This window comes from Pocillopora verrucosa, chromosome 10, assembly GCF_036669915.1.
Source record: "Pocillopora verrucosa isolate sample1 chromosome 10, ASM3666991v2, whole genome shotgun sequence".
Taxonomy (NCBI): Eukaryota; Metazoa; Cnidaria; class Anthozoa; order Scleractinia; family Pocilloporidae; genus Pocillopora; species Pocillopora verrucosa.
In genome coordinates this window covers 8,752,094-8,762,123 of record NC_089321.1, presented here as the reverse complement: position 1 = coordinate 8,762,123, position 10,030 = coordinate 8,752,094, and the positions used below count along the sequence as shown (strand labels likewise).

Below are 10,030 nucleotides of genomic sequence, written 5' to 3'. Positions count from 1 at the left end.
TTGCCTTTGCTATGAGGGTTTCATTTTTCCTAGATGGAATTTTTACCTCTCGAACCGTCGTTTTCAGGTGGTTTCGTTCTTCCTACAAAACACACCCTGTGACAGAGTGGAACATTATATATTTTTCCAGCAAATGTGTCCTCGTGGAGACACAATCACAACCAAAACGTCAGGTGTTTCATTTTGCTTTTAATTGAACTTACAAATACTTCACCTCGCTGATGTATGGTGCTTAGCTTGGGTGAAAAAATACAGGGAAGAAATTAAATCAGTAAATTCCAGAGTGCAGGGCTAATGATCAGGCTCTATTTCCGGTCAGGTCCTCCATCTTTTAATTGGCTAATAAGGGCAGGGCAGCTGGTTGTCGATTTTATATGGTTATCTTCTAGCGAAATAGCTGAAATATCACCCTACAAACAGAATGTAGTTAGAATTCTAACTCTTGGGAGGTGACCGAGGTTAAAGGTGTGCGTGACGTTCATTTCAACAATTTAACTGCAACTTAATGTTTTTAAAAAAATTGGCCCGCGATTTAGCTTTAGTGGTATGGTGCTTCTGAGGTCAACCTAACTTCTATAAGTAATACGTTCTTGTTGTATAAAATAAGAGACTGGTACAGTCATAGATGGCATGCGCAGAGTTCCTGCATGAAGCAACAGCTAAGCTCATACACAGATCCTCTGAGACTGAGGTGCAGCTGCACTTGACACGGGTATGCACAGCAATCATTCACCTTCAAAAATCACCATCTTAATAAATCTGTCTTTAGATAAGAACCTAGCTATATTGATAATCTTAAATACGGGAGGGAGGGAAAGAGACCAGATTGGTTTTTTTTGGTGTACACAAAGTATTTCTTTCTTCAAGGGGAGGGTTTCCCACTCAAACAAAAACCCTGTTACAATCCTCGCATGACACATCTGAACCCAGTGGATGAACCTACACAACAAGCTCTCTTTTGTTTAATAACAAAGCATCTGACCAGAAACTGAGAAAGACGGGCTCGATCGAAAAATTATTTGTTCTTTCCTTTTGCCTCCCTTGATAACAAATTCTGAAATGTAAGGTTATTAGTTTATAAAGAAAACGTACTGCTGCGTCTGTGGGCTGGTCAAACAGTATGTTGATCATGTAACACACTGTCGGTCATCTATATTTATTATTTTTCATTCATTCATTATTTATCATTTAGCTTTTAGAAGTATGTCGTATCTGTCATATAGTGATGTAGTACTTTTAGGTTGTCGTAGTTCCTACACGAAACATTTAGGGTTTGATACAAACTAAATAGAATTTATCTCGACTGCTTTAAAAGAGCCGACTTCACTACACTATACGCCTAGTTTCTCTTTTAATTATTGATCATATGTTTGTTACATATCTACAAATATTTTCATTCTTGGTATTGTTTTCTAGTGGACATGAAGAGCTATTTGTACATGTTCAAAATGTCATTATTCGTAATAATTTGCGGTCTGTGTTGATGACATGCAGTCATCTTGGTTACTTTACAGTCTCTTCTTACGTTTCTTGGAGATTGTCTTCGACAGCTAACTATTAATTTAAGGTTTCCCTCAATTACAGGAGTATCGCTATGAAACTAAAAATGACATAGGTATTTAAACGTAACGCGTAGCATGAAAATTTAGCGGATTTAAATTTTTGCAGAACAAATGTCGGTTCGTACTGGGACTCACTCAAAATATCTCTTGAAATATTCATCTGCCAAACATCTATCGTGTATCTCCTCGTTAGATATCCCGACCAGGCAGAAAATCTGCGTGTACATGTATTTTTTCCTTGTCTCACGAATTTTTTCCCAGCCGTTGTTCTAGTGACCTTACGCACCAAATTTTATTCCTAAGAAACAAAGTGGCGATCCACAGGAAAAACTCCCGGAAAACGTCCATGCTATACGTTGGGCTGGTCCTCTATGAATTCATACAGTTACAGTTGGTCCGTAAGTTCCAACAGTGGTTGAGTGAAACTGTCCGTATCAGTAAAACTACTGCGGAGGAGAGTTTTCAGAAAAGGCTCCTCGGTGTGAATGCAGAAGTCGCTGAGTCCTTCCAGGTTGGAGCTGTCTGACCATATGTCTACAAGGAAAAGAAAATGAAAAGAAACACGTAAGTGGCAGAGTTTTTTTTTTTAGTTCGCGTTATTAACGATTTGTTGAGTTTCAATCTGGTGCAATAGAAGCCTATCAGACCAGAGCAGTACTTGACCAGTGAGTGGTCTAACATTTTGCTTGTTTTGCATATACACTTCCGGTCCTTTCACTTTCTGGTCAGATTCTCTCGGTTTTTAACCAGAAATGTAAAGCAGGCTTCAAGTGTTTGTGTAAGAGAAGAAATCCTTCATTGGTCATAGTTAAAGCAATTATTTTTAAGACTCGATTAAGGGATTGAGGGATAATCCCTGAAGAAAACAAAATGAAAAGTTTATCCACACACCAGGGTGTTTCCATTTCCTGTTTTAGTGAGATTATTATCGCTTTAACATCAACGGGGATCACATGTAATTTAGGACCTTCCTCCTTTAGTTGCACTCTTGACGTCAATATGCCACCCTTATAAGGAAGCTTGTTATAACTTGAGACTGTCCACTTTTTCAAATTTATATAAGTTTGGAAAGACGATGTGCAAATGATCACAAGAGGAGTACTGCCGAGATATGCTGAAAGTATAGCTGTGGACAAGTGCCAATATTACCTGTAGGGATCAGTAGATAACGGTAAGAAGGTCGACGCCCATTATCAGGGCTCTGTCATTTGTCTGCGCCGTTATGTGTTTAAAAAGTACAATCTTTCGTATGCGACGTTTTCATTACGGCACCGTCTACTTAACTTAAACAAAAAAACGACAAGGCTTTAGAACCAAATAATTATCGTAGGTAGATTACTACCTTTGGCATCCTCGACATTTAATGTTAATTTTAACATCCAGTTGATTATATTAGTTATAAGTGCATTTTCTCTGGCTAAAAACGCTGTGAGCCATTATCCTTGAAGTCAGATATGGTTAAATTCTCTAAAGTTATCTCATAAAGGCCAGTAAAAGTAGGTAACGTAATAACGAGAGGGCATAATCCTAAGATATGGCACACACATTTCTTATTGCATGTGAAGTCGAGTCGTGATGGCATTGTATGTCTATTTTTGGATAATGTTTCATTAGCATAATGAATCTGCACCAAATGATAAGCAGAGCAGGCTTTCAAAATAGGATAGGACATTTTTATTTTTGAATATTTTCGACACCTCTATCGAGCCAGGAGCCAAGCGGATTGTCAATCGGTTACCAACAGATAAGCAAGCCAGGGTTGTGGTCGCGCCCTCATCTCCGGGCTGACCAATTCTGACAACATGCGAAAATCGAATGACTCGTTTAAGATCTGTCTCAGATGGATCGAGTGGCTTGTTGTGATCAAACTGGATCATAAACAATACCATATCATTTCTGATCCATTTTTTTCAATGTGTTCCAGAAAGACTACTGACGCTTCTAAAAAGATTTGCGAGTGATTTTTGAGAAGAGGAGTTAATTGCCTTTGGTGATTTTAAAACTGTCACACTTGGTAATATCGAAAGTCATTATTGACAAAGCATTTAACAAGAAAGATGTTATCAATGACTTTAACCTTAACTTTAAGAACACACTGGCCCAAACTGATAGACGACAACCATTATTTGTAACCCAAACTAAGATAAGAAGGAATCTTAGCCTAAAACGTGGTGTCTTAACCGCATTTTTCTTCTCCTTAAGATCATTAGAGGAGGAAAGTAACACCGGATATGAAATATGTCCCTTGCCTTATTTCTCTCTGTTTGCCATTCATGTTTAGTCTAGCATAAATCATTTTTTTATTGGATTTTTATGGTGTTCACATCAAATCGACATTGGAACGGTTGGGGATCGATAAAGCGTAATTAAGTTGGTATCTGAGAAGTAGATCATAAAAGAATTTTAATAAAATTCCCTCCAGTTTGTTCACGGAATTTAGAAATATCAAATGGTTTATTCATATGTGCCCTTTATGAATGATAGAGTTTATTTAGTAAAATGGTTGGGCTGTCAAACAATTGGGCTTACTTTTCACAGTAATTTCTTAATGCAAATAATCTTTGGAGATAACTCATTTATCTGAGCTTTAAGATACCTATTTTAAACTATGAAGAAATTATGGAAAGTGCGAGCAAAACTATTTTCTAAAATAGCAGAAATATTTCAAAACTTCGGCAGAAAACATGGGTAACAGGCCCTCGAATTCTCTAGAATAAAGTAAGCTGACGGATTAGGTTCATTTTCCAACCTGTGAGATAATTAAATAATGCTAGCCAACACAACAGTGAACTTTATTTCCCGACCAATCTTTTTCTAAGTAATTGCCATAAAGCCGAGCGCTTTCTCTAACGGAATAACGTAAACACACAAACGTCATATCAGTTGTCTGACATGTTTAAATGGTCGGCGCTTTTGATGTATTTGGAGAGGAAATAAACCTCAGCTGGTTGATAAACATGGAAACAGGTCACACATTAAATATACGGAGGCAATTTGTATCGAGCCTATCCTTTGCGAATTACTTCAATCCTCATAAACTTCGATACGATTTCAAATATCTTTCAGAATTAAACGGTGGGAGTTTTTAGATATAACCTCCGTCAGAAGTGTCAGCTATGTGCGGGTGAGAAGTACGCTATAATTAGCTTCAAGGCCCATGTATTTACGGTACTTCATAGCTCTTTCAGTCCTTTTTTTTTCTCTTTCAAAAAATCCTAAGACCTGTCTGGAGTAACATGGCCTACAACAAACAATCGAAGACCACAGGGATACATTGTCCGAAATAGAATCCCTCTCTTGGCTGTAGAGATTATACTACACGGTTTCTTGGATGGACTCGATGAATTTCGCAGAAAAGAATGTACTAAAGAATTTCTCATAAAAAGGTGCTCTGTTGACTTCAGTGTAAGAATTTGATATTTGAAATAAAAGTGCTTCCTTTCCATATAAGGTCTTGGGTCAAAAGCGGGAAATAGGAATGCAATAGCCAGGTTTAGAGGTAAATCGATCCTGCCTTGTTGAAAAGTCAATGAAAGGCAAGATTTCTGCGTTGTTGTCTTTTTAAACAGCGTGATTGATTTTACGCGGCACCTTGGAAACATGCGGAGAAACAGTTGAAAATTTAACTCGCTGGTATTTAAGCCTCAAAAGAAATAAGGTACACAAGGCTATGATTAACAGTTTGCTGAAATTCTATAATAACAATAAGCCAGGCATTTTCACTCTTAGAGCTGTAAAAGATAGCGACTCGGCTCTTGCGCTGAGCTGATAAGAATGCAAAAAAATAAACAAACGCAAAGTAACTTACCTTGTCCTTGAAGAAAGCAATCGTCTTCGAGCTCGTGAACGTTGATCGAAAAATCTTCTCCTAGAAAATCATACAACTGCGGCTGGACAGCAAATTTTGGTTCCGAGTTTATCCTTTGATCCTGATCTAGTAACTTACTCAGGTGGTCTATCCACTTCGTCGCCACTCTTAAGATGTCAATCTTTGAAATATCCACAGAGTGAGCCAAAGGAAGTGCGTTTTTCAAGTCGATGAATGCTTGATTTACACCTTGAATTCTTCGGCGTTCTCGTTCATTCGCAGCGCGCCGCTGCCGGCTGACTCCTGTTAGCATGCGCTTTCTTCGCCTCTTCAGCTTGCGCCTACCTTGTTGAGCGATGGGGCTGCTGACATTCTCTAAGTCCCCATCCCCGCTGATTGAAGAAGGGGTCGGGGAGTTTTCTTCTGGGCAAGAAAAAGGCTCAACAGTATCATCCTCACAAGTCCATGAAGCTTGGGGTTTTCCATAAGACATGTTCGGCGAGGTGCGTGGCGCGTTTCTCGTGTGATCTCTTTGGATAATGACTAGCTCAAAATGTTTACAGCTGATGGTCTAGCCCGTGAAAGGCGACACCACAATCAAAGACTGTAGGTGAAGTCGATGAAGAGAACATCTAAGGTCGAGCTTCTATCGATGTTATGGTATTGGTGTCGATTGCAGTAGACTGATAAACCTTTTAAAAGCCATTAGGTATAGTTTGATTGGCAGATTGGACCAGACATCCTTGATGACTCTGTCCAAGCCCTCTTTGGAGTTCCAAGCATTTTAAGAGCGACATTCTCTCGTCCGAGTAAATTTTTCAGGAGCATTTTTTTGTCGTTACTGTCATTGATCAGTTGCAAATCGCCACAAGGATCCTACGTGGGTGCGAGATGAACCGCGGGTTGATTGTGTCGTCGCGATTATAAGAACAAAGGCGGTATCCTACTGGAGAATCAAAACCGATCGTGAATTGTTCTACCCTAATTGAGCCATTTATTAATGGCAACTAATTAAAATACGTTTATGCTAACGGTACTTTAGAAGTCAATAGGTTACGATCAATGTTGTGTACCACTGGATTAAGTCAAGCATATCGTTTTGGATATCAGAGTTATTTCATGACGCACAGTCAATAATTCGAAAAATTTTTAGTTTGGGTGGGCAACGCTTCGTTTTCATTCTCCTGAAGATTCGATTGAACTGGCATCCAATCCTGGAATTCACTCATAGTTCCGGTATTTTTTTCGGAATTCTTTTCTAAACAAGTTTGAATGAGCTTGTACGTCAAAGTATTGATAAAACATAGTAGTTTTCAATTGAACAACAATCAAAGCAAATTGATTAGGTGTCAGTTAGTGTGTTATACACACAATTGAAGTAAAAACAGTTTATCCTTCCAATTAATGTTAACGAGGTGTTGTTGCTTTTATGCCAAAAAGGTAAGTCAGGTTCCTGCGTCGACAGTTGATAAAATATGATTCGAAGAAAACACTAGCTGATACTCTGTTGATAATTAAGAAAAAAATACAAAAAGAGAGAAAGAAAACTTTGAAGGACTCAGTTCTTTGACGGGTAAGGCGCAGCAGGAGAAAAAAAGGTAGATTCGCTACAAGATCGGAAAATATTTGGAGAAAATTCCACCGCTGAAATGCCATTACCAAAAAGATGCTTGGAATCATTGTTGGAATTAATCTGATAGGCAAGGAATGAAATTATTCCCATCTCCTGACACGAAAACATATTAGATAAAAATTTTTCTTCGACTTGCACGAAAATGTCAGTCAAATATCTAAAAAGATCAGATGCCGGCCAAATACTATTGAACGGTATGGAGCCTAAATTATGACTTGAGACGTGTAGGGAGCGAGACGGGTGTAATAACGTAATATGTTTTCATAGATGAAATATATTAGACAATCATTTTTATTCGACTTGCATGAAAACGTCAGTCAAATATCTACAAAAATCAGATGCCCGCCATACACCATTGAACGGCATGGAGCGTGAATTATTACTTGAGGCGTGTAGGGAGCTAGATGGATGTATGTGTGAAATTAAAATTTTTTCCAGTATTGCATTGACATTTTGCTTACTGACTTCCAGTTATGTGGCTCATTAAAAAGTAGACGATTTTATAACTAATACAAATGTTGATGTTAAGGCGATGTAAGAAACCGATCTCTAACAGGTTTAGGACATGACAGGAGGTGTAGGGATCTTTATCAAGTGTGTATCTTTTACTGGAGAGCATCACACTCAAAAATCATTACTTTAATTTTTGCAAACAGAAGACACACTTCATCGAAGTGGCTCCTTTCATAACACTTACTGATTGTCTGTGGTTGATCAAATCTCAAGCACTATAATCTGCACCAATGGTAAAATGATATTTTTGAGCCTTCTGTACGTTGCTCGTGAAATAAGCCACATATTAACCTCATGAAGGGGTCAGTTAGCTACTCATCTTGCCGGGCGACAAAGCTCAACGTGCATTAAACATCATGAAGTCTGTGATTTATGCCGCCGGATTACTCAGTTATGCCGCAGTAAGTAACTCCCATGGAGGCAACACTGGGCAGTTATCAGGCATTGTCAAAAAGGACTGGATTGTAATTAATTTTACACGTTTCCACTGTTGTGTTGTGGTTTACAGTTGTTGAGATCACCGGTGTCTCACTTTGATATTGAGAATCAATCAAATATGAGCTCCGAAACTAATTAAGAAATAACCTCTGGCGACTCACACAAGTCTTGTGTGGATAAACTGCGAGATTCATAGACATTCATGTAATCATTATTCATATTTGGATATTTTCCCAGTATTTGAACACTTTGTTTTACTTTATAGCACAAGTGCCGACAGATAATAAGTAGGATTCGCCTCGAATGAAGTACGCCATTTTCCTCTATCGGTTTCTTTTATAGTGTCCTAACATTGTGCATTGTATAAAAGGTTATAAACGTGAGCGGTTTGAAGAGTATAACCATGCGCCTAAACGAAAGTCACAGAACTAGGTTGGATGAATCTTCATCATTTTTCCACAATTTTCCGAAGCAGTTTTTTGGCTCGGGTAAGAAGCATCACTCGAAGGGTCAACTTTCTTTTCTTTTCATTTTAGTGTTCTGCCAACTTTGGCGCCGGCTCGGTTCGGTTACGTAGAGAGTCAGTACTATAAACTGGATGAACTGTTCTTCGGTTCCAGTTAATAGGAGACCACAGCGATAAAGGTCCTCTGGTAATCTAAAAACCTAATCCTAATTAGGGATGAATTAAAAAAAGTCTGAAGGAAATTTGCCTGCAAATTATAATAGACAAAAACGACCTTCGTGATTGTGCCTCTATTCAACGGAAACTGCTGACACCTATGCTGCTTTTTGTGCCTTCTGTGACCAAAAGCCTGTTTTAAGCGCCTGCAGGAGGCTTCTTTATGGGTTTTTGACATTCTGGAAAAAGCACAGTTTTAAAATTTTTTCCATTTCAGCTCATTAAATTTTATACAAAGTAGGTGGGACATGCAATAGAACCAGATGGCATGTTGAAATTTATATAAAGTAGGTGGGACATGCAATAGAACCAGATGGCATGTTGAAACTCAAACTTCTGTAAAGTGAGCTACACTTCTTGTACTCCTGAGGCTCAAATGACGTATACAGTTAACAGAAGGAATAGTTATGCTCTCATCAGTTACGCAATCTACTTCCGTGCGTGTACGCAGAATATAAATCTCACTTGTTATTGGCATGCACCCGTCGGTTTGAGTGATTTGTTTCTTGTTTAAAATTGAAGTCATTTTCTTTGTCATTAAATCCTGAATAAGGGAAATTCTTTTATGAAAAGGCGTTAACTTCCCCGAACCCTTTCGAAATTAGTGGAAACTTTCCTTTCATTTCATTACGCTTCAAACAAGGGATAAACACTCAACCTATATTGAAGTTGACCTTGGAATAATCGAGGAAGAACTTTTTGGTCAAAAAATGACAAAAGTATGCCAAGAATGAATCAACGCTTGTTCACAATCAACGTCTGTCATTTCCATGACCTTACAGTGATGTGTGGAAGAATGCTAAAATGGTCTCACCAATCAACTGAAATTTTTGTCCTGCCCGAGGCTCTTTTGTTTAGTGATACATGTTATCACTGATATGATCATACTATGCATAAAATCCATTCTAACCGAGTATTGTGAAAACTGCACTGGCCGGGAATCAAACCCGGGGCTCCCACGTGGCTGGCGAGAATTCTACCACTGAACCACCAGTGCTTCTAACGGGTGCTTCTAACGAGTGCTTCTAGGAGACTGACAAACCAAATCAAACAAATTGAACAGTTAACAGTGAGGTGAAGAGTAAAATAAGTGCTTTGCTAAAGTTGATGTCACCGAATACAAAACGTGTGCTCAGTCTATATTTTTTTAACCCGTAACTTTTCATGGGCAGAGGACCTAAATTCTTTTAGGTTTCTTTTCTACAGTTGCTAAAATTACACCTCACCCGCAAGGAACATTGCCGCCTTTGCTTATGAACAGTTTATTGGAGAAAGTGACAAAAGTATGTCATGCGTGAAGCAACGCTTCTTCACAATCAAGGTCTGTCATTTTTATGACCTGGCAGTGACGGTGTCACTGCCACTGGAAAGGTGTGTGGAAGTTCAGATGCATG

The 10,030-nt window shown here is 38.6% G+C and overlaps 1 protein-coding gene and 1 non-coding gene across 2 annotated transcripts; both read right to left on the bottom strand.

Annotated features, from left to right (window-relative positions):
* Positions 1-1,174: 1,174 nt before the first annotated feature.
* On the bottom strand, positions 1,175-6,333 carry LOC131791765 (transcription factor 21). The gene is made up of 2 exons (XM_059109146.2): positions 5,371-6,333; positions 1,175-2,096 (listed from the first exon to the last, which is right to left on the bottom strand). Exons 1-2 carry the CDS (start codon positions 5,861-5,863, stop codon positions 1,948-1,950), a joined length of 642 nt encoding a protein of 213 aa, XP_058965129.1. The 5' UTR covers positions 5,864-6,333; the 3' UTR covers positions 1,175-1,947.
* Positions 6,334-9,562: 3,229 nt separating this feature from the next.
* Trnag-gcc (transfer RNA glycine (anticodon GCC)) lies at positions 9,563-9,633 on the bottom strand. Its single transcript has one exon. It is a non-coding gene; the product is annotated as a tRNA-Gly (tRNA).
* Positions 9,634-10,030: the final 397 nt, after the last annotated feature.

What these genes read in the sequence shown, in the direction of transcription:
- LOC131791765 (XM_059109146.2), bottom strand. Translation starts at nt 5,863, where the DNA reads ATGTCTTATGGAAAACCCCAAGCTTCATGGACTTGTGAGGATGATACT. An exon ending in TTGCTTTCTTCAAGGACAAG is followed by an intron (nt 2,097 to 5,370) that starts GTAAGTTACTTT and finishes TTTTCCTTGTAG; the next exon opens with ACATATGGTCAGACAGCTCC.